The sequence below is a fragment of the Plecotus auritus genome (genome assembly GCF_963455305.1).
Source record: "Plecotus auritus genome assembly, chromosome: 7".
Classification (NCBI taxonomy): Eukaryota; Metazoa; Chordata; class Mammalia; order Chiroptera; family Vespertilionidae; genus Plecotus; species Plecotus auritus.
Window position 1 is genome coordinate 171746581 of NC_137774.1, and position 25093 is coordinate 171771673.

General features: G+C 43.8%; 1 protein-coding gene across 1 annotated transcript in view; it reads right to left on the reverse strand.

Annotated features, from left to right (window-relative positions):
- WDR70 (WD repeat domain 70) overlaps positions 1-25093 on the reverse strand; it is a 187298-nt gene that overhangs the window by 39254 nt on the left and 122951 nt on the right. The window contains exons 11-13 of the mRNA XM_080679033.1: positions 6464-6563; positions 3684-3768; positions 180-318 (exon numbers count right to left, since the gene is read on the reverse strand). Of these exons, the coding sequence (XP_080535159.1) occupies positions 180-318; positions 3684-3768; positions 6464-6563 (324 nt within the window). The remainder of the gene's footprint in view (positions 1-179; positions 319-3683; positions 3769-6463; positions 6564-25093) is intronic.

The window sequence follows — 25093 nt, forward strand, 5'->3', positions numbered from 1 at the left end:
CTTAAACTTCCAAATAACTAAACAGAAATTAAGTTCATTCTGATGAAGAAAAAAGTAGCTACCATTGCACTGTAAGGGGCCAAGGCTTATGTTCTATTTAAAAAAAAAAAAAAAAAAAAGACAGCTAACAGGCCCATTTCACTTCATTCTCAAGGCTGGGGAATAGAGAATCTACATACCGCATCCGTGATGTCTATTTCATACACCCTCTGGGAAGTCCTGCGCTCAAAGAAAACGAGTTTGCCGCTGCCACATCCCCTTTGAACAGATGTGCCGGTTACTATGAGTTTATCATCTGGACTGAAACAGCAGTCAGTCCTACAGACAAAAAGAGTGTGTAAGTATAAGCTTATGACTTCACAATAGTGCAGCAATAATGTGTGAATTAAATAAAATATAAGCAATATCACTGTAACAAGAATGACTCTTAAATAGGACTTACAACAAGTCAAGCACTTACATTAATTCACTTAATCATCACAAGAATCCTATGAGATAGCTATTATTATCCCCATTTTACTGATGAGGAAACTGAGGCAGGAGGAGATTAAATAAACCTTGTCCAAATCACAAAAGTAAGTGGTGCAGGTGGGATTCAAACTTAGGCTGTCAGATTCCAGAATCTGTGCTTTGAACTTTGACACATCAGAATATTTTTAATGTAAAGGGAGTCTGGGAAAAACTCCATGTAGGCATCGACAGTATCTGTACACAGACATGGTATGACTAATGTCTAAGCAGTGAGTACTCTGACCAGTTTTGGAGTATTTTTCACCACCACCACCATTCCAATACTTTGAGTTTTGTCGAGTTGAGTACCATGAAATGAGGATCAGGCTGCACAGTTGGAACCTAACTGGTGATATGATTCAACTAGAGGCCTGGTGCACGATATTCGTGCACTGGAGGGGGAGGGAATACCTCCTCAGCCTGGCCTGCGCCCTTTAGCAGTCCGGGAGCCATCGGGGGATGTCCAACTGACGGCTTAGGCCCATCAGTCAGACATCCTTAGCGCTGCCGTGGACACGGGAGAGGCTCCCGCCACCACCACTGCACTCGCCAGCCATCAGCCCAGCTTGTGGCTAAGCAGCACACCCGCTGTGGGAGCACACTGACCACCAGGGGGCAGCTCCTGCGTTGAGCGTCTGCCTCCTGGTGGTCAGTGTGCGTCATAGCAGCCAGTCATTCCACCATTTAGTCGATTTGCATATTATCCTTTTATTATATAGGACTAGAGGCCCAGTGCACGAAATTTGTGCACGAGGGGGGGGGGGAGGCGGGGTGTCCCTCAGCCCAGCCTGCACCCTCTCCAATCTGGGACCCCTCGAGGGATGTTCAACTGCCCATTTAGGCCCTATCCTAACAGGATTGGGCCTAAAAGGGCAGTCAGACATCCCTCTCACAATCCAGGACTGCTGGCTCCCAACTGTTCGCCTGCCTGCCTTCCTGATTGCCCCTAACTGCTTCTGCCTGCCAGCCTGATCACCCCCTAACCACTCCCCTGCCAGCCTGATTGATGCCTAAATGCTCCCCTGCCAGCCTGTTTGTCCCTAACTGCCCTCCCCTGAAGGCCTGGTCACCCCTAACTGCCCTTCCCTGCAGGCCTGGTCACCCCTAACTGCCCTCCCCTGCAGGCCTGGTCCCCCCCAACTGCTCTCCCCTGCAGGCCTGGATCCCCCCAAACTGCCTTCCCTGCAGGCCCAGTTGCCCCAACCTTCCCTCCTCTGCTGGCCTGGTCACCCCTAACTGCCCTCCCCTGCAGGCTTGATCGCCCCCAACTGCCCTCCCTTGCAGGCCTGGTCCCTCCCAACTACCCTCCCCTGCTGGCCTGATTGCACAACTGCCCTCCCTTGCAGACCTGGTCCCTCCCAACTGCCCTCCACTGCTGGCCATCTTTGTGGCGGCCATCTTGTGTCCAGATGGGGTCACTCATCTTTGACCACATGGGGGCAGCCATCTTGTGTGTTGGAGTGACAGTCACTGTGCATATTATTCTTTTATTAGACAGGAGGATTAGATAGGATAGAGGCCTGGTACACAGGTGGGGGCCAGCTGGTTTGCCCTGAAGGGTGTCCAGGATCAGGGTGGGGATTCCCTTGGGGCGTGGGACGGCCTGGGCGAGGGGGCCTGTGGTGGTTTGCAGGCCAGCCACGCCCCCCAGCGACCCAAGCGGAGGCCCTGGTATCTGGGATTTATTTATCTTCTATAATTGAAACTTTGTAGCCTTGAGTGGAGGCCAAGGTAGGCCAGGGCTGTGGAAACTTGGCTTCCTCCATCGCCGGGGGCAACTCAAGCCTCCTGCTCTCTCCAGCTCCGTGGATGCCGCCATTTTTGTTGGGATTTATTTATCTTCCATAATTGAAACTTTGTAGCCTTGAGTGGAGGCCTGGGCCCGCCAGGGTATGCAGAAAGCTTGGCTTCCTCCATTGCCCGGGAAACACAAGCCTCCTGCTCTTTCCATGGCTGCAGCCATCTTGGTTGGGTTAATTTGCATACTCGCTCCTAATTGGCTGGTGGGCGTTTCTTATGGGTATAGCGAAGGTACAGTGAATTTGCATATTACACTTTTATTAGATAGGATAGCTCTTGTTATTGGAGGTCTGGCCACTGATTGGGAATAGTCTAAGTCATGATCCAAACAAGTTACGTAGTTAGCATTACTTGTAGCAGGCGTAGTAGCTCCAAAAAAACCTCATCAGCTATTAATCCATGTTTGTCCATCTGTTTGTCTTAACAGATAAATGCCGTGGGCAACAGACCATGTTAGAGTTAATGCTGTTGTCACACAGCATCCTGCACCTGATGCTCCCCTTACCTCCGCGTCTCCATGCTGGTCCTTATTTAATACAGACATGAAATTTTATTTCTACCAAAATTGGAAATTCTGTTTAGGCACCAATAGGGCATGGAGGTCAAATTCCAACTCAGCTGCCTGAGAAAAAAATCTTTAAATGCCTCACTTGTCAACTTAGTAAGATAGAGATAACAGTGTTCAGCTACCCACAGCAAGATGGTCTGAACAAATCCAGGTTAATGATGATAAGAAACTGGGCCTGACCGGTGTGGCTCAGTGGTTGAGCATCAACCTATGAACCAGGAAGTCACAGTTCAATTCCTGGCCAGGGCACATGCTTGGGTTGCAGGCTCCGGTCCCCAATTGAGGGCATGCAAGAAGAAGCCAATCAATGATTCTCTCTCATCACTGATGTTTCTATCTCTCTCTCCCTCTCCCTTTTTCTTTGAAATCAATAAAAATATATGTAAAAAAAGAAAATGGTATCTAATAATGCTTACTAACTATAAAAACTCGCTTTGATGATAAAGCATTCAAATTGTTAAAAGGCAACAAAAATGTAGGCCTACCCTGTCATTTATACAATATTAAGAGAACAAATCAATCCCTTAAAATATTTTTGCTACCCCAAGACCTATGCATGCATCCAATATATATACACAAACACTTGAACAAACATCATCGCAACTTCAAACAAAGTTTTACAGTCTGAAGAATGTGCAAAATGAAAAGGAAAAATAAAATGCATTTTTCAAAACACCTATCTCAATCCCTCTTCAAATCCCTTTTCTAGAAGATCTAAAAGACATATGACATAAATTAACACAGCGGTGAATAATTTCTTTTCTATTCTCTTATGCTTATCAAATATTAAGAATATGTTACTTACATTGGAAACATGGTGGGAAGACCCGAGGCTGAAAAAAGTGGCTTATTAAACTGTCGGATGTCCCATAATTTTAATGTATCATCACCTGATTGACGAATAAGAAGAAAAAAAAAGGACAGAGTGAATTGTACGAAAAAGAACCAGTTCCCAGCTTAGAGCTTGCTAAACTTAGTGCACAGCCATCAGAAGGGAGAGAAGGGGGAGGAAGGGAAGAAGGAGAGGCCCAGAGGCATGTTTTCCTTTTTTAACTGTTTGGGGAGCTTGAAAGTGGTAGTTGCGAGAACGGTAGAAGATATATGATAATGCATTGGCCGTCTAGAAATTCCTTTCCAGATGGCTGCAGCATCTGTAGGTAGAAGGAGCCCTGGAGAATCCACTCTAAGGAGTGATTTTAGAGCAGATGGCAGTTCCCTGTGGTAGACTTGAGCATAACCTGACTTCTTAGGAGGATATCAGTTTAACAACCATCAGGACTGAAAATAGCTCAACTCACATCACATTCTTTCTCCCTTGAGTGTGTATGTGAAGCTATCCATTAACATTAACGAGGGAGAGCCATGGGACTCCCTTCACTTCAGCCCAAATGGAACTGTGGCTATCATTCTTCGCTTTGCTGGGGAGTACGAGTGCTCCAAGCTATTTAAAGTATCATGAATATTCTTTTAAGAATCACTTTTTTATATTTCTATAGGGCTACTAACTAATTCCCGACCATAACGAAAGCCAAAACCCATATAAATAACGTCTTTGCTGTTCTTTCTCCCCGGTGTCCACAGCTGAGACCTGCCTCAACCCCTCGGGTCCAATACGGAATCAGGATCAGGTGCAAGCGAGGTGAGTGGAGAGTTCAATAAAAATCCCCACTCTCCCCAGCGACCCTTCCTCTGAGACCCAACTCAGGCAGGTGTGCTAATCCTCAACAGGCTGGACTGGGACCCGCGTGCATTGGAAGAACTTTGCAAGACTCACCTTTCTGCTTCAGTCTTTTAAAAAGGTTACATATTCTTCCTCATAATTTTCAATCAGTAAGAAAACATCAACCTCCATTAAACAGTTTAGCTAACCTGGCAGGTTCTGGAGCTTGTAGGAGCACCTTACAACACCCTGGGGACTATGCTGAATAGACTTGCCATATTCTAGACGCCCAGGAAGGGAAATGATGGAATACAGCATACATGCTGTGTCGACAACTGCTCGTTACCCAATAGCTACTACAGGATGGAAGGGGGTGGTAAGAATTATCACCAAAATGACTGGCTGAAATGGAATCGGTCCTACACTTCTAAGGGAGTGATTATCAACTAGGTGGAGGTTGGCCTATTTGATGAGAAAGTGAATTGTGCAAAAAAGAATTTTCAGACTATGCTCCCTTCTAATTCATTCCCTCTTTCCTCCCCACTCTGCCTTGGAGATCTGGGTATACCACTCTACAAAGGCAAAAGTGAATGTGAGGATCTCATTTAAAAAATCTTACCAAGGATTCAGAAACTCTCTTGGGGTAAGAACCACTGTTTATAAGTAAAGAGTATATACAGTCTTACTTAAGAGTTATCTTAGGACTCAAGTAGCAGTTTAGAATAGATGGCCCAAAATACATATTTTATACTAGCACATATCCACCTTTGCCATGTGTACCATAAATAGAAAATACAGGCACATGTATTTTTTTAGTTAGTTTAGCTATGTGAGCGATGTAATGGATAAAGCTTCTTTGAAGGAAAGGGACTCCGAATGGAATTCCTGGGGGTGAAAGGACCTGGCCTGGTTAAACTGGGGGAGAGCTGTGCAAATCTCATCTCCTCCTCACTTCCCCCGCCCCACACCAGGCTGTAAACTCTCTCAGGGAAGGAGCCCTGTGCATGATGTTCACAGTTTATACCCATCACCCAGCATAACGCTAGCTCAGAGCAGTCGTTCGATATATAGTAGCTGAGTAGGTGAGTGACTGACTACGTGTAGTGCTGCTAGATTAATCTGGCCCACAGAATAAAGACTAACTCCTCGACGTCATATTTTAGGGCATCTGTAGCACGGCTCCAACCTACTTACCCTGCTGTTTCTTTTCTCTCCCCACAAATGGGCCTACGTCCCCAGTCATGTCCTCTACTTCCCCACAATGCTTTGCTCATAAGCTGCCCTCACTATTCTCTTATTTCTGTCTATCAACACACAGCTTATCCTTGTGAGAAAGATTTAGCAAAAAATTAGAAACAACCTCTATTCAACCACATGAGTGTAGCTGAATATAATCTGACCATGAGGAATTGTGTAACTATTAAAAAATAACATCCAGGTATCCAACCTTTTTTTTTTTTTTAACTGAATTGAATAGAGTTCTTTGAAGAAAAGAGAATCTAAATGGAATTCCTGGGGGTAAAAGGACCTAGACTGGTTAAATGGGGGATTAATGGTCAGCAAATAAAGATCTTGAAATACCAGACCCAGAATTATAAAATGGTATAAAAATGTAGAACACCATCTACAGAATTCCATAAGGCAGAGGCAAAGTCATCCTTGGATGCTCCAAACTCATATGGAATTTGAAGGTAAAATAAAAACTTACCACAAAAGTACATATTTTCTAAATTTTACTTGATACCTTTAAATAAAATAATATTGCCAGGGTGGGCATGCATTTTAATGAAAACAATCAACCTGGCAAAGGTGCATTAGCCAAAACTAGCTTTACTTAAATTTTATTACATAGTGCAACATTTGTTGGAGTTAAATATGATCATTTTATACATAGAAACACATCAAAAAGAAAGTTGTGAACCTACCTCCACGAGAGGCAAGGACATTACCATCATAGGAAAAGGCCACGCAAGAAGTGTCTGTACCCGGGTCATGAGCCTGTTTGTAGTGGAATTTAGGATGAACCTGTTTGAGAAGAAAGCCACGTGTTAACATCTCATCTGAATTCAGATGAGGACATTTTTGTGGCAAGAATATTTCACTTTAGGCCTGACAGGTTTGCTCAGTGGTTAGAGTGTTGGCCCAGGGGCTGAAGGATCTCAGGTTCGATTCCTGTTCAAGGGCACGTACCTTGGTTGCAGGCTTGATCTCTTGCCCCGGTAGGGATGCAAACGGAGGCAAACCAGTCTCTCTCACATCAATGTTTCTCTCCCCCCACTCCCTTCTGCTCTCCCTAAAAACATCAATGGAAAAATATCCTCGGGTGAGGATTAAAAATACATATATTTCACATTATCATCCATAAAATGATATACATCCATCTGCATGTAAAATATTAATGTCACCTGATTATGGTTTTCTTTACTCTGGGAAAAAGAATGTTTCAAAAAGCTTGCCACTCAGTTATCATTCAGTAACCAGAACAGGACTTTTAGGCATTTAAAAGATATGGGAGGGAAAATGACATCCAATTGCTTTAATAAGAGGCATAAAAAGAGATAAGGTACCCGGCTGGTGTGGGTCAATGGTTGAGTATCAACCCATGAATCAGATCACGGTTTGATTCCGGTCAAGGGCACATGCCTGGGTTGTGGGCTCAATCCCCAGTAGGGGGCGTGCAGGAGGCAGCCAATCAATGAGTCTCTCTCATTATTGATGTTGCTATCTCTCCTTTTCCCTTCCTCTCTGAAATAAATAACAATATATTTTTTAAAAAGAGAGAGAGATAAGATTTTTTTTAAAAAAAAGAGAGAAATAAAATATCAGTAGAAGATATTTTCCAGACTGCCTTAGTAAGCTCAGAACAACTAAAGATAACCACAGCCCCTGGCTTTTCCTTTTATACTTACAAATTTTATTACATAGTTACTGGGACCATTTCTTATAGTTATCTGAAAGTAAATGTAAATAAAAATCACACCTGAACGTACTATTTACTAACCCAAAATATCACTGTATGCCTAGTAGACAGACACTGCACGTAGCTGTAGGCTTGAACCCTCTTTAATGTGCCTGCAGGATGATGCTATTGTGGTGATGATAACGATGATGACAGCTATCTAACTCTTTCACAATGCTTATTATATCCTAGCCACTGTACCCTTTTTTTATCTTGCCTATTTAATTCTCACAACCACTCTACACAGCAGGTTCTACCATTATCATTTCCATTTTACTAAAGCACAAAGACTTGAGTACCTTGTCCAAAGTCACACATCTAGTGAGCGGCACTACATTATGCTCCTCTACTAATGTATGTTAATAGTCTTTTTCTTCCAATGTCGCTTCTACACAGACTTATAAAAGTAACTCTACTACACTAATCTTGCCACTCAGTTATCATTCAGTAGCCAGAAGAGGATTTTTAGGCATCTAAAAGATATGGGAGGGAAAATGACAAAGACAATAGTGTTGGCTGGTTACTGCTAAGTCCATGGATACCCTGCAGAGGGATAATGAGAAGCGAGGGTCAGTACCAGTTACAGACAAAGCGGGAGAAGCCGAGGGCCACTTCAGTTGCTTCCAAAGAACTGCAGTGGAAGAGCAGGCACAGCTGAGCAACAAACAAGAGAGCTCTGGTAGTGGATTTATAGAGCTCCGGAGACATTTAAACGCTCAGCCAAGGCCGGTCTGGTATTCTGAGGTCAGGGCTCTCACTGGGAAAACCAGAGACCCTGGAACATGAGGAGAGGATACTTGAACAGATGCCCATACCATGCTGGATCTGCAGACCCCCTGCAACACTCACGGCTTCCAGGGGTGGCCCGCTGTTGCCTAGTAAGAGCTAGAACTTCCTTTGTGCTAGAAGATGCTACAACTGTCCCACCCCACAAGGCAGCAGGCACCTTCTCTTTGGACCTGTCCCACCTCTTCTCCTGGCTGCTAGGCCAATAACTAGGCTTGAAACCCAGCTTCATGCAGTTGGGGAAGTGGCTGGGGCTGAAAAGGGAGGAGGAGATTACATACCAAAAGAGATGCAAGAATTAGCTAGCAGCTACTGGCAGGAGCCATCCACTAACGTTAAGCTTTCGATTTTGAAGATGCTAACTCAAGGGGGCTTCAACGTAAGACTAGATAAGCAAGATTTACTGATTTAGGGACACATTTTTAGACAAGGACAAACTTGCTGCTAGGATGCTATTAAAGGCCTGAAAAAATGACACCCAAATGCCCTGGCAGATGACAAGGGGAATAAGAAGACTGGGAGAAGTGGGCATGCTGGAATGGATATATTGTGTCAATCCAGACAACACAGAATATTATTTTTCATGGGAGGGCCCAGAGAAAATACCATTCACCAAGGCCATCATCAGGAATGCACAGGTGAGAGGGAGCCAGCAGCGCCAAGAACCTCAGTGGTAGCTCCCCTCCGCAGCCCCGGGCTAACGTCACAGAGTTTGGCCATTCATATCCATGAGGAAGATGAGGCCCAAAGCAATAAATCCAGGCTGCAGTGTTTAGTTGCTAGAAATCAAAAGGCTACAATTAATAATGACTGACAAGGTCAGAGAGACAACCATGGGGGCTTGACGTGCAGGGAATTGTGGGGATGGCTGATAAAACACTGCATTCCTAGGGGAGGAGAGATGGGCAGATGACAAAATTATTGCTTAATATCTACAATCAAAAAGAGAACCAAATGGAGGAGCAGGAGGCTAAGGGTGATCACACCAACAAAAGTCATGATCCTTAGCTCTGTCTCCCTATCTGAGCCTATTTTCAGATCAGGAGCCTCCTGGCTACAGAGGTAGCCATATTCCTAAGAAAACACTGAGCTACTCAGTGGGGCAATGCTTCTAATCCTTCTAGTTCTGCAGACGAAGAAGTGGTCCCAATTGTGGCTGTGCTGAATGGGGTAGCACAGGTAGAGCAGATTAACAAAGCCTAGCGGTGACTTTGACCAAGGACTTCCCATTGGCCTGGCCAAAGCTTTCTGAGAACTGGGTGGCAGCCTGAGCATCTTCCTGGCCAATCCTCCTTCCTTCCTTCCCTCTTTCCTTCAGAGGGATCAGCCCGGCATCACCATCTGACACTCCCAGCCTCTCGTGGTTCCCCACCCGCTTTGCTCTTACAAGAGTTACATACCTAATGCTGCCTTAGCATCTGCTTCTCAGCATCCCAACGTCATCAAACAAGACACAAGCAGAGAACTATAAAGGCGTATACATTGGGACTTGCCCTCCTCTTGCTGCCTTTGCAACCCAGCCACCTTGTGAAATGCACGCCCTAGCTTCCTAGGTAACTAGTCGTGTGCCCAGTCATCCCCATAGCACCAGCTGACCAGCCAACAGCCAGACATTGGGGAGGCCATTCTAGACCATCCAGCCCCAAATAAGCTGTTAGTTAACTGCAGATACGATAGAGACCCCAGGAGAAATCAGCCAAGCCAGTTCAGACCAGAAATACTGTCCACTGATCACAGAATCATAAAAATAATAAATGTTTGGTGTTTTAAGCTACTAAGTTTTAGGGTAATATCTTATGCAGCAAAAGTAAACTAATGCAACATATATAAAGAATGTGGGCCTGGCCGCGGTAGCTCAGTGGTTGAGCATCGACTTATGAACCTGGAGCTCATAGTTCGATTCCCAGTCAGGGCATACGCCCAGGTTGCAGGTTTGATCCCTAATCGTGCAGGAGGCAGACGATCAATGATTCTCTCTCACCCTTGATGTTTCCATCTCTCTCTCTCTCTCTCTCTCTCTCTCTCTCTTTCTCTCTGAAATCAATTTAAAAAAAAAACGTTTTTTTTAAAAATGAAGAATGTGAATAGTGCCTGACAGTAAACATTATGTTAGTTTGTCCCTATTATAAGTCAGATGATGCTACAGTAACACTAATAACTTTTTAATAAGGTGGACTCTCTCTCCCCCAACTTGGCATTCTACCAAATAATAACTAACATCAATTAGCCCTGCCACCCTATAATTCAAATGTATTCAACTCTTTTTAAAATTGATTTTCTACAGAGAGGAAGGGAGAGGGACAGAGAGCCAGAAACATCGATGAGAGAGAAACATCGATCAGCCGCCTCCTGCACACCCCCCGCTGGGCATGTGCCCGCAACCAAGGTACATGCCCTTGACCGGAATCGAACCTGGGACCCTTGAGTCCGCAGGCTGACGCTCCATCCACTGAGCCAAACCGGTTAGGGCTCAAATGTATTCAACTTTATCATGGCTTGCTCTTCATATAATCACTATGCTCCTCTCTTGCCATTTTGTATCTGCCTGTGAGAGCACAGCTTCTCTCTGGCAGCGTTCCTTCGTGCTTGCTGTGGCTGCTCGGCACACACAGCGTCTCCAGGTAGCTGTAGTCTGTTTCCAACCAATTGCAGCCATTTCTTCTATACGTTCTTTGACACCGAACAAGACAATGATTCTAGCAGACAATAATGAAGTGAGAGAAGAACCTGCTTGGAAACATGGAAGGGAGAATTGTGTTTCTATTGATTTTCTTAACGTAGTAAGATGAAAGCTCTTTCATCTCACTTCCCCACATTATTTTTGATCCTTCCTTTCAAGTAGGTCAGCCACAGATTCTCTCTTTCCCAGGCACGTCATCTGAGTCTTGAGTTCAGTGTAATATGCTATGCGTCACATACCATGGTGCTTTCAAGAGGAACATACTTAATAAATATAGCAAATGAAACTCTGAACTTCTGAGCATGTTTCAAGGAAACAATATATTTCAGAGTAACTTGACAGTTTTCCAACTTTCTAACTTTTTAAAAAAGATCATTATTGTTCCAGCCAAGATGTTTTTCCCTTTCCTCTTTTCTTCCTTCTCTCTTTCTCTCACCTCCCTCCTTCTCTCTCTCTTTTTTAAAGAAATAATTTAAAGACAAAAGAAATGACACCTGACAAAAGTTTCTGAAAATTCCATTCATCGTCCCCCATAAACGTGTGGTAATGTGATTTTTGGAATTCACATCTACAGTGTCACATTTACTGAAGGTCCATTATACACACAACACTGAGATATATAAATAGAGACAACATGGAATTTTCTTCAAATGATGTACAAGTTGGGAAAAGGGGAGAAACACAATGAAAAGCTTCATTCTTTCATAAAGCATTTACTGCATCAACTTTGAGCTGGGTTTAGAGGGCATCAAAATGACAAAAAGATTGGCCTCTGCCGTAACGGGAAGCTCACAAGTCAGAGAGAGAGACAGAGAGGGACAAACAGAGACAAAAAGAGAGACAGAGAGAAGTAGGGAGAATGAGCATTTATTTATGATCAGGCTGAACTCGCCAGCAGGGTTCTCCGTTCTTAGCCCAGGTTCACTCTGTAATGACGGTGATTTCAGAAAACAGCTATGACTTAGCATTTCTTTTTCAACTGTGTTTGGCAAAGAGATAGCCCAGGCTTCATTCATAACTAGACAGTGTTGCAATCACATGCCTGTTTGGTCATCTGAGACCAGGTGACTGCAGTGTGTGACTACCTTGGGCTCTATCCGATGACGGCTGGACGCTGCAGCAGCAGGAGACAGCTCAGCCACTGGACGTGTGAGCCACAGGCAGAACATGACGCCACTGCTCTGGAATCCCTGGCTCCCCATGTGCTTGCCACTTGGAATTCAAGGTGTTTACTTTAGTCTATAACACAAACCCCTAAAAAAAAAAAAAAAAAAAAAAAAAACCCTTACGGTGAAGGCCCAAGGTACCTTCACGCTAATCTTTCTTCTTAAAAAGCCTAGCTGAGCGCAGTGGATGTACCAGTTAGGCTTCAGAAGTTTAGATGTAAGAAACGTCAAAGCCCCACAAAGGCCCACGCTTCTGGAATTTCAAGAAGGCGGGAAATAAAACTTTGGACTCAGACTCCTTTCTAATGTCTGGACATCATATAGAAACATTTAAAGACGGGGATATTATCTGATTAGACAATGTAATACCTGGTATTTACTGTTCTGATTTTAAAGGAAGTCTATTTTTTTTTTTTTTACTGGGGAGAAGATGAGGTTATACAGAATCCCATCTGCTCTTCTGTAGGTTTCCAAATGAGGACATCACCTAAATCACCAAGAGGAATGACTAAGAGACAGCCCCAAGCAGGCTTCCCAGAGGGTGTTTTGTGTAACATCATCGCACCCAGGGATAGGGGGCGGGGGGAGGGGGTTCTGCAGCCAAGGAAATCTGGGAAACCAGAGTTTACTTGCTCACCACGGCCTCGTCTCGAGAGTCACAGTGCACATTAGGGTATTAAAGCCAGAGTCTCTTCACTAGGAGTCCCAGAATAAACCAGCTTCTTTACCATGCCCAAAGCTTATTTGATAGAGAGTACTTACTAAAACAGATAGAACTAACATTTTCTGCACCTTAATTGGGGAAACGTATATTCAAAACAAGGGTCAGTAAACTTTCTCTGGAAAGGGCCAGACAGTAAATATTTTGGGCGACTCACTTCTGCCTTTGTGGCATGAAAGCAGCCACAGGCAATATATAAAGCAACAGATGAGGCTGTATTCCAATAAAACTTTAATCACAAAAAGAGGTGGCAGGCTGGATTTGGCCCATAGTTTGCTGACCTCTGATCTAGAGAGAACAAAAATCTGAGGAAGAAACACTCTATCTGTAAAGCCATTGTTACATAAACTATAATGATTTTAACTTGTGTCACTAGTGGTGGTGGCGATAATACTGACAATGACAACAGATACATTTATTGAACATGCTGATCCTTAGTGCAATGAAATGTATGTCTTCTAATCTCATTCTTCAAACAAGAAATTATTAATTATGTAATTATTATGTCATCCTATATAATAAAAGCATAATATGCAAATCGACCGCACAGCAGAACAGCGGAACGACCATCCGGACGACCCTCCAGGACCACGCTATGACACCCACTGGTGCCAGGCCAGCCAAGGCAGGTGCGATGTGATTGGTCGGGGGGCTGACCATTGCCCCATGATTGCCCCGCAGAGGGAGGCCCGGGCCACTGACTGGCAGGCTACAGCAGGTGGGCGGGGCCTCCGTCTGCGAGGGAAGCCCAGGTCCTGGGTGCTGGAAGGAAGCCGGTACAGGTAGCTGGGGCAAGGAAGGCCTACTCTTGCACAAATTTCATGCATAGGGCCTCTAGTTTAAAAAAACAAACAAAACTGAGGCTTAGCAAGGTAATTTACCCAAAGACATATGACTAGTAAACCATCAGAGCAAAAATTCAAACCCTGATTCCAACTTCAGAAACCACTCTTCACTAAAACACCTATTTATATGTATTTTATGTGTGTATATTATATACATATTTATCTGTATTTTACATGTGTTTAATGGGCACACGTGCATACACACACACACACACACACACACACACACACACATACACACATTGTCATGTTTCACCAGGCTTATTTTGGATTTGTATAGATTATCATCATAATGGCCCTCAATAAACTGTAAATGCAAGGAGAGAGATGGATGATATGAAATGACTTTTCTCCTTCAAACTACCTAACATATTTTTTTACACTATTAGGGATTTCAGGGGGGTGGAGTTGGTGAGGGAGTTCTATTACAAATTCCACCAAAGGCAGAAGCTAGCAGTATTTTATCCATACACGGGCAGTAAATTTCACAAACCAGTCATTTTCACAAACCAGTCATTTTTCACCCCCCTCTAGTCCCAGTCAATGGAATCTGGTACATGATAACAGCTAACATTTATTGAGCGTATACTATGGACTAGATACTGTCCTAAGTGCAAGGTATGTATTAACTCCTTGAATCTTCCAATGGCCTTATGAGGTAAGAATTATTATTGTCCTCGCTTTCCAGGGAGGGCATGGAGGTGCAGAAAGGTAAGGTTAATTGCCCTAGATCATGTGGCCAGTGAGTGGCAGAGCCAGGATTTGAACCCAGGCCCCCTGGCACCAGGGCCCGCACTCGTACCTACTCACAGCTCTTCTGACTCCAGGCTCCCTCCGTTCTGAGTCCCATTTGCACCTAAGCTGGGCCTGAATAGTGAGGCACCCGTGCTCTCTCCTGCCTAGGCCTGTCCTCTCCCTCCCGCTATGGAGTCTGAAGATGAAAGGTGAAGGCGTGCAGCAGGAGTGAAGTGTGGGATGGTGGGTGAGCCCTGGCAACAGATAAAACCATCGTCCTTGACTCAACCCAGTTCCCGGCCACGAGCTGAACAGTCCACAAGCACAGGCTGATTAGCCTTCACCAAGATCACCAAGAGCCCCTGAGTTACCTTAAAACTTGGTAAACAACACAAGTTACAACTGGCAACGAAAAAATCCCACAATGGTGTGGCTCTCCTTGGCTGCTTTGCTTGGTGGCACCATTTCTCTCCCGTCTTTCCTCTGAAGTCGGGGTAACAGGGCTTAGGATCTTAGCCTGTCTCTACCACATAAGACACACACATGGGAACACAAGTGCAGCTCTCACTTCAGCTCTTCAATCGAAGAGGAACTTGAGAGCCACCGCGCCAACACCGGAAGCACAGCGCCATGGAATGACCTGCCTAGACAGGAGGGAAAGCCCGGCGGTGCCCCCCTTTGAAGTCCAGCTGCCTGAGATTCACTGGCAGCCGCCCTTCAAAGAGAGCCGATGCTTCCTTCCCTCAGCCTGGCCGCCAAGCTTCCCGGGCAGCTGGGCAGATTTAGCCACTCTGCCCAGCTGTCTGTGAACTCTGGCAGCCAGTTCAAGTGAGGGATAGAGAGGTGGTGGAGAAGGGAGGGGAGGGCGAGGAAGGGGTGGGGGAGGAGGGTGGCGAGCCCAGTGGCGCCAGGGCAAAGAGGATGCTGGGTTTCCTTGGAGCCAACCTGATCAATGTCAGTCAAAAAGCGAGCTTCCAAGGGGCGCATAATCCAACTCCACTACAAAGCAACTTTGGAGAGACCAGAGAGGTCTCAAATGTACTTTTCTTCCAAAGCTGAGGGAATCTCAAATGTACTCTTGTAAAGATGGCCCAGCTGCTGCAGAAAACAGTCTAATCTCTACACTGGGACGTAGCGGGCAAAGCTAAGGTCAAAAACCAACAAGGCACAGCCCTTCGCTAATTCTGATTTTCCAGCCACATGAATTTACACTTCTTGGGGGATTTGGGGGTTGTTTGCCCAGTGTGTTGTGGCAACCCTTCTGTTCCCCTGGCAGCCAATAGGTGAAGCCGTTGTCTGGGTCTGCGCCTGTGCAGCAGATGCTTGGAGAAGATGGGCTCAATGAACATAAACATCACCCAAGCAGGGGTCCTCAAACTACGGCCCGCGGGCCACATGCGGCCGGCCGAGGACATGTATCCGGCCCGCCGGGTGCCACTGCCTGTCCTGCTTGGCAGCCGACTTGTCCTGGGCCCGCAGTGCGCATAGGAATTTGTTCATAGTTTTTTTTTTAAACTATAGTCCGGCCCTCCCACGGTCTGAGGGACAGGGAACTGGCCCCCTGTTTAAAAAGTTTGAGGACCCCTGCATATTGTGTTTATCCTCTGGAGCCCCAGGCTTGGAGTGGAGAGTAGTGAGTGCTATCAGCTGCAGGTGTAAAAGGGATGAGACCAGTTCTGTTGGTGACAACAAACTTTCAAAAGAAGTCTAACTTAGACCAAGATCTTAAACTTGGGAAACTGAAAGACTATGAACACTACTGAGATATGAGAAAATGGAAACAAAGAGTTGAGGGTCATGAACAGAATGGTAAATCATCAGATATGCATCTTAGATGGAGCTGTCTGGTAGCTACATGGAGACGGGGGACAGAGAGACAAGAAGCCTGGGGGGAAGTGGTCATACACTTCATGAAATCTGTCCTCTGGTATTGTGCAATTTGGTTAGGAAGGGATGTATGGATGAGCTTACATAATGCACCATGACAATATGAGAAAGGCCTAAAATATTCAACTAGACTATAACATTAAGTCCCTAGCTACAAACACATCCTCTCCCTGCTCTTTAGATCTCTTTAAAATATATGACACCACAGTCAACCAGCATTAAGTACAGTGACATACAATCCAAAAGTTATCTAACTCTAAACATATAATACTGAGCCCACAGAAGCACCACCATTTAATATTTGCTGAAATTAGTCCAACTGTTTATTCACTCATTCTACAAATATTTATGGAGTCCTTGCTATGTGCAAGGCACCATGCTCAGTATTACAAATGAGTAAAGACTAGTAAAATGGCTTCTTACTCTCAAGAAGATCTGTCTGGAAAGGAAGGCAGACATAAAAATATATATTTGCAATGCACAGTATCCTATATAATAAAAGGGTAATATGCAAATTGACCCTAATGGTGGAACAACCAGAACAACCGCTTGACCAGTCACTATGAGGCACACTGACCACCTCTCGGTTTTTTTCCCTGGCCGGCAGGCTCCGATGGCCTGATAGCAAACGGGGAAGGGGGGGGGGGGGGGCGGGGATGCAGGCAGTGCTAGGCCAAGGATCCTGCCCCGCCGGTCACCCCACACACAGAAGGTGACCCGCGGCAGGGCAGGGCCGGCGAGCGGGCGGAAGGCTGACCTCTCGGTTCCTCCCCCCAACCGGCAGGCTCTGATCACCCGATGGTGAACGGGGAACTGGAGGTGGGTGGCGATGGAGGGCAGGGCCGGCTGTGGGCAGCAGGGGAAGATGGCCCTGATCGCAGGCCAGGCCTAGGGACCATATCCATGCACGAATTTCATGTGCCGGGCCTCTAGTAATAAATAATGGCAGTATCCATAAACTACCGGTACATAGTAAACCCACAAAATAATGGTCAACTCTACCATGGTAGCATAATGGTGATATGTTGGGAGTGGAAGAAAGAGAAATCAGGAAAGCCTGGTGAGGATTCTTGACCGTGGTCTTTGAAGGTTAAGTAGGAGTTACTAGGGATACAAAGAAAAGTAACTCCAGGAGAGCCTCAGAATGTAAGACTCAGGAGTGTGAAACAGCACTCTGCTTTGGGAACTACAGGTGGTACTAAGAACAGACCAGTGGCACGGAAGACTGAAGAGCTGTAGGTCAAGCTATCCGGGGCCTCACATGCCCTTCCCTGGAGTTTTGAAAGTGTGCTCTATGGGCTATGTTGAGCCTCTGAAGGTTTTAAGGAGGGAGGGGTAATCTGATCACATCTGTATGTCAACAGATCACCCTGCAGCGGTGAGAAAGACAGCCTGGAAAAGGAAGACCGCAGACAGGGAGATGAGTTGAGAACCACCTGCAGTGGTCCAGGGGATCGAGTGAGGGCTTGAAGCTGAGTAATGGAAGAGGACGCCTGAGAATAGCTGAAGTTGCATCAGTGACTTGGGTATGGGCACTTTCAATGAATCTGTGAAGTGGACAGAGCAAATATGGTCTATTCTGGAAAGAAACCGGACAACGAAAGAAGGAAGCGTTGAAGAAGGCTTTTGTTAAATCAAATGAATAAAAAGCAGAAACTTGAGCATATTTTCTAGGAGCCAATAGGGATGAAAAGGATAAAAATACAGGAAAGGGAACAACTGATAAAATTAGGCCTCAGAGGAAGCAGGAAGGACACGATGGAGCACACAGGTGGCAGGATTAGTGAGGAACTAGTCGAGAAAGGCCTCCTCCTTGGAGACTGCAGGAAGGAGGCTGAGAGGCCAGTGGGCACGAACACAGACACCTTTGTACACACGAGGTGAAGAGTCCCAAAGAAGTCAGCCCACTGCCCTTACTTTTCCATGTAAAGGAGGAGAGAGGAGGGGTTATAAGATGAACCTGGATAAGTTTGAAAATACCCGATGATATGAAATGGCACAGGTAACTACAGGAAAAAGGAAGCAATTACCAAAGGCAAGAAGGGTGAGAAGAAAATGTACGTCATAAATCTGGAATGGTACCAACCTGCAAAATTGTGGGTTTTATAAAGTTGGACTTACAGCTAGAGCAAGGAAGCAAGAGAGCCATACTACTAGGATCTCAGGTCAGAAAACAAAAATTCAGCTCAAAATCTTGGAAAACATACAGAAATCTAATAATTTTTTCTTTTTTTTGCCTTTTCTCCAAGGACTATGCCCCAGAGTTAACTGTGTTTTTGCCCCAAAAGTCGAAGTTGAGGTCAGTGAAATGCAACTTTAACTTGACAGCTCAATTACAAAAATCAGGCTTCTGTCCTTTTTAAATGTACACTTTATTAGAGAAAATGGTTTCACAACAACTGTAAGTGATAGTATCAACATTTTGCTTATTCTGAGGATAGCATTAATTAACTTCAAAAAAGCAGGTGTTCCTGTTTCGCTCACTTAAGAAATCCATTTAAAGCAAACGTTTATTGGCTGACTTCTAGGTCCCTGGCGTTACGCTATGCTTGTAGGTACTGTGCAAAAACACTATCCCTGCCTTCAAGAGGATTACACGCTAATGCATATTTTTTTTTTTTTAAATATATTTTATTGATATTTTACAGAGAGGAAGGGAGAGGGATAGAGAGTTAGAAACATCGATGAGAGAGAAACATCGATCAGCTGCCTCCTGCACACCTCCCACTGGAGATGTGCCCGCAACCAAGGTACATGCCCTTGACCGGAATCGAACCCGGGACCCTTCAGTCCGCAGGCTGACGCTCTATCCACTGAGCCAAACCGGTTTTGGCGCTAATGCATATTTTAAGAGTTTCCCCTTGGAAACCAGTGGTAAGTAGCCAGTCAACTCCTTAACACTTTGCCCCTGCGGAAATCCAAGTGCATTTTGTTGACTGATGTTCTGAAAGCCCTCAGGGAAGTTCTGTTGAAGGAAGGGTTGCTGTTTCAAGGCAGTATTTTTTCAAAAGAGTGGGGGTATGAGCAGCAGAGAGAGTTATAAAGGACAGTTTCTTTTCCTCCTCAAAACAGGAAGTAGAGCATGTGAGGGAGGGCCTGGGAGGGAACAAAACACATGCATGGTGTTGCCCTTAAATCTGTCTGCTTTCCTCTCCATACTGACTGCCCCAGAGCGCATGAAGACACACAGCTTCGGTTACCTACTATGCAAATGATCCCCAAATTTTTATCTCACTCAGCTACTCTCTAACTTTCTTTCTAGCAAAGTCTTGTATGTCTAATGATACTAGCCATTTCCACTTAGATATACTATCATCTCTCCCAATCAATATTCTTAGAATTAAACTCATATGTTTTTACTCCCAATCCTAACTTATTTTAGTTACACTTTTTTCAGTCACTAAGCATCATCTTTGATCCTTACCAAGTATTCCTCTCACACCCAATCCTCCTCTTAGTAACTAGTACAATGGCCTACACCCCCTGAGCTGCCAGTACATGCCGATCTATCCTATATAATAAAAGGCTAATATGCAAATTGTCCCCTCAGGAGTTCAACTGACCGGGAGTTCAACCACTCGCTACGATGTGCACTGACCACCAGGGGGCAACACAGAATGAAGGAAGGCCCCAGCCAGCAGCCGGCAGCCAGGGAAAGGAAGGCCCCAGCCAGCAGCCAGCAGCCAGGGAAAGGAAGGCCCTGGCCGGCAGCCAGGGGAAGGAAAGCCCCAATCGGCACTGATTGCTGGCCTGGCCTAGGGACCCTACCCGTGCACAAATTTCATGCACCGGGCCTCTAGTCCTATATAATAAAGAGCTAATATGCTAATTAGACTGAATAGCAGAATGACCATCCGGACAACCTTCCGGACAAAGCTGGGGCTGCGGGGGCCGAGCCCCTTGCACGAATTTCATGCATCGGGCCTCTAGTATACATATAAAAGCATAAGTGACCATTTGACCATTAGCTATGATGCACACTGACCACCAGGGGGCAGGCGCTCAATGCACAGGCATGGAAACATGGAACAGACTGATGAATCTCAAAGGGAAGGGGGGTAGGGGGAGGGTGGGAAGAGATTAACCAAAGATCTCATATGTATACTAGAGGCCCGGTGCACAGATTCATGCACCAGTGGGTTCCCTCGGCCTGGCCTGTGGGCATTGGGCCGAGACTAGCTGTCCGACATCCCCCAAGGGATCCCGGATTGCAAGAGGGCGCAGGCCAGGCCGAGGGACTCCACCGGTGTATGAATCCATGCACTGGGCCTCTAGTAGTAATATAAAAAGAAATATAAGCCTAAACGCATGCAAGCTTCACAGTGTACATAGCACTTTTATTGTGTACTATCACTTTCCATGCTCACAACTACCCAGTGAGATAATTAGGAAAGATATTTTTACTCCATCCATTGTCCGCATGCAAAAACCATACAGGATCAGAAAGGTTAATAACCTGCTCAAGATCTCAAGTCCCACTTCCCATGATGCTCCTCTGCTTCATCCCAGTTTTCATTTTTATAATAGCTTTAGGTAAGAAGAGATCTCATTTCTTTCATCTCAACCAAGTTAATCTTTCTAAAAGTTTCTGTTGGTTGTGTTACTTCCATATGCATAAAGTTTTGGGAATTAACATTGCAAAATAAGAAGGTAAGTAAGTAAACAGGTAAGAAAGTAAGTGAGTGAATGCATGAATGAATGTCTAAAATCAGGTGCAATGATAGTCATACTCCTTGGCCTGACCCAAACCTAGCTTCCTGGCCCATCTTCCTGCTACTCCCAGTAAAAACCCTTTGCTCTAGCTACACCTGAGTGGTACTGTCATTAGACTTCCATTCTTCACTCTACCTCTGCCAGACTGATCCTTACTAAGAGAGCTGACTGTCTCCTGTCATTACCCTGCATATCTCAGACCAGGGGCCTTTTTACATGAAGCTTTCTAGTATACGCACAAGCACCCTTTTTAAATGCCTTTTGAAAAATTTGATTTGATTTTTATAAAGTTGGGTACAGGAATATGCTTCAGGGAGTTCATCATTCAAAATTCACATTGTTTCATTTTATGTCATTTCTAAATGATTTCTAAAATCACTTCAAACATTATTCAGAGTATGCTAACAATGTTAATGATTTTAAAAAAGAAACTTAATGCCGTACAAGTAAAATTCAACAGGGTCATAAGTAGCAAAATTCAATAGGATCAGTGCAATTTAGAAGAGATAAAAATACAAATGGCAGAGAAAATTCTTGCTCCAAATTACCATTTTTTTATGAGCTGTAACATTTTTAAATCCAATTTACATGGATTAAATTATATATAATTCCACAGAGTATTTGTCTTTCTTTGCCTAGCTTATTTCACTTAACATAATGCCCTCGAAGTTCAACCACTTTCTTACAAATGGCAAGATTTCATTATTTTTATGGCTAAATAATATTCCAGTGTGTGTGTGTGTGTGTGTGTGTGTGTGTGTGTGTGTGCTCATACCACAACTTATCAAAAAAAAATATGTAAATAAAATTTCATATTTGAAAAGTCCAGTTACTCTTCCTTTCATAAAAAAGGCATGCTTATTTTTAGCTATAATTCAAAGGCTGTGAATAACAAACTACAAAGTAGCAGCAAATGCTCAACTTCATAATGTTGTTTCATTAAAGCCAAAGAAATAGCTCAAACCACTATTTTTGTACATAAACTCCAGATGACAAAAAATCGGTGGAGTAATAAGGATGTTTGTTGATATTTTATTTTATAGTGACCTCTGACAATCTAGCTACCAACAGATTATCACTAAAAGAAGAGCTCTTTTTCTCTGGAATATTTAATTCTTTTTTTGGGGGGGAAATGTTATTCTTTAAAAAGAAGTTAACAAAAAAAAAGTTAAGTTCAAGTCAATATTGGGATTAATTACAGTAAGTTTCTAAATTACAGCCTCATAAATTACAGTAGAGTAGCCTCATAAATGTACATAAAGACAAAAGAAAATTCAACATGCCTGAAAGACACGGCCTTTTAAAAACGGAACCCACAGGTTCTTCAGACATTGCAGACATTATCACCACCTTAGTCTAGCAAATAAAGTAAGAAAATACACTGAAGAAAAGTACTTATTAGTACATCCTCTCAAAATAAACATTTTCATTTGCTCATCCTACCTATTTACTGATGAGCTGTTTTTAGTATGGGGGTTTCTTTGTGAAAAGAAAAGTGGAAAACAAATTGTTTCCATGAAAAAACAACTATTTTATATTTTTGAAACTTTACACAAACTTCAGTCTGTGCCTCCTGTGTCTGAGGCACTCAAAGCTAAACTATGAATTATTTTCATGAGAAAAGTATTGACGTTCGGCATTTTATGTCGCACAGTTGACACACAGGCATTTGGCTACAGCGGATGTACAACAATGTGAACGTGGGAAAGTGGCCAAATGAGTTCATGAGTGTCACAGGCACGGCACTGAATGAAAGACACTCAACTTACTCCACTGACTGGCAACGGTTTTAGAAGAGATTTCAGCTGTCCCTCGGTTCATTGTAACATGAGGCATAGTGTAGTAAGGCTGGAAATATCACAGGTTACCAAAAATGCAGAGCTGCGGCCTTCCTTGTATAAATTATGCGCTACCTAGAAGAACAAGCACCAACTCTGTTTCCAGGTCTCATGAGAACATTCACGAAGTTCAGGCAGCCTTTGCAGGATGTGTCTAGTTACAGCCTGGGTAGTGTCACAATGGTCACCCAACACATCGACTGCAGCTGGGAAGACCCCACCGAGTTTCCACCTTTTCTGAAGCGACTGCAGACACAAAGCTCTAGCCTTCCCCTAAGAAAGGCTGGAAAGGGAATTGGCTCTTATTCTGTCTTTTCATTTGAGTGAAGTTTAAAAGATTTTAGAAAACCTAAAAATTATTTCTCAAAATGCCCCAGGAAGTCATGAAAAAGTGAAGCTTGACAATGTTTTTGAAAGTATAATATTCATGTTCTAAAGAATGTTTTACCTCATATCTAATCCTATATTTGATAGAAGTAAGAACTGTCATTAGAAGTTCAAAACAGCCTGACCGGCGTGGCTCAGTGGTTGAGCATCAACCTATGAACCAGGAGGTCATGGTTCGATTCCCGGTCAGGGAACATGCCCAGGTTGCGGGCTCAATCCCCAGTGTGGGGCGTGCAAAAGGCAGCTGATCAATGATCCCCTCTCATCACTGATGTTTCTATTTCTCTATCCCTCTCTCTTTTTCTCTAAAATCAATAAAAATATATGTTTTTTATAAAAAGTTCAAAATACTTCTAGATTTATGAATTAGCAAATGAGTTTTCATTCTTTTTAGGAAAACAAGTCACTTATTGCTCACAAAAAAACAAACAAAAAAAAAACAACAACAACAAAAAAAAACACCAAAAAATGTATTGTGTAATTCTAATCAGTTTTGAATTGTTTTCATACTTTGATCTGGATCATAATCTTTTAAAATAATGGACCTGGCAATAGTATTGATGCAATAAAAATGAGGTGAACTGAGAGTGCTGGCTTATTTTCTCGATTTATGAACACCTGATGGAATTAATTAGGAGCTGGCAGGAAGAAACTGAAGACATAAAAACAGCTGCAGGATGAGTTTTTGTTGATCTCTCTCTTACCCTTTTCTTTTTCCTCTGCCACCCTTAGGTGAGGGAGACATGCCTCTCCATTTTCAGTCCTCTGTGAGTCAGCATACAAGGCATGCTCACCGTGTACCCCTAGGCACCGGGCCTCCAACAACCAGGGTTCTCTTTTCTAATTCAAATTCTACTTCCCACTTCCTGATTGTTATGAGCACCTGGTACGGGTCTTATCTGGACAGCTTTATGCTGGAAATACTGTCTTTGAGAACATCTTAAATGGGACCCCTTCAATATCTGGATATAGGATCGTAACCTATATGCTCATTTTCAAATGTCTCCTCAGTGCTCCTATTTTAAATCTTGGCAACAGAAATCAAGATTAAAATGTCAAATATAAGTAACAATAGGACAAATAATATAGTTTATTTTCTAAACTTAAAGAATTTTAACTATTACTTTCCATACTAAGACGATGAAGAAATGGAGGAAGACAAAAGAAAGAACTTGACTAAGCATTTTGGAGGGAAACCTAATGCTAATATAGAGAGAAACAGAAAATAGACCAGGTAAATTGTGGGGAGGTGGTAATAGTAGGCTAAGCAACTAAAATGTGAAATAAATCATCACTAGTTAGTTGATCTTGCAATAAATACTTGTCAACTTAACCGTAGGGAGTTTATACTAATAAAGGAAGACCTACTCTCAGAAAGCAGGTACCACACTTTTAGCAGTCACACTTTCAAAACTCCTACAAGTATATTTAAATCAAATATTCTATTGGATGTTACTAGATCTAGAATACTTAATGTAACGTTTAATGACACCTCCCCACCATCGCCAATCTTCTCCAGCCATAGAATAAACATGCCTCTCTAAAATAGTTTACACCACCATACGGAACAACAAAAATCAATTTACAAAATTAAGTGTTTCAGTGTTCGGTACCTACAGCAGAGAAGTGACCTGAGGTTTCTATCTACTGGAACTAGGCAGTATAGGGCAGGGAAATCTGCAAGAGAAATTCTAAGTATAAGAAAGTGTGCTATGAATCAGAGAAATGAAAAAGGCTAAAGGTCATGTTCTCCAGTGGTTTGTGGTGGTGGTAGAACGGAGGAAAAATAGTTCAAAAGACCCACAGCAATTTTGCCGTAATGAATGGAGTATTGGAAA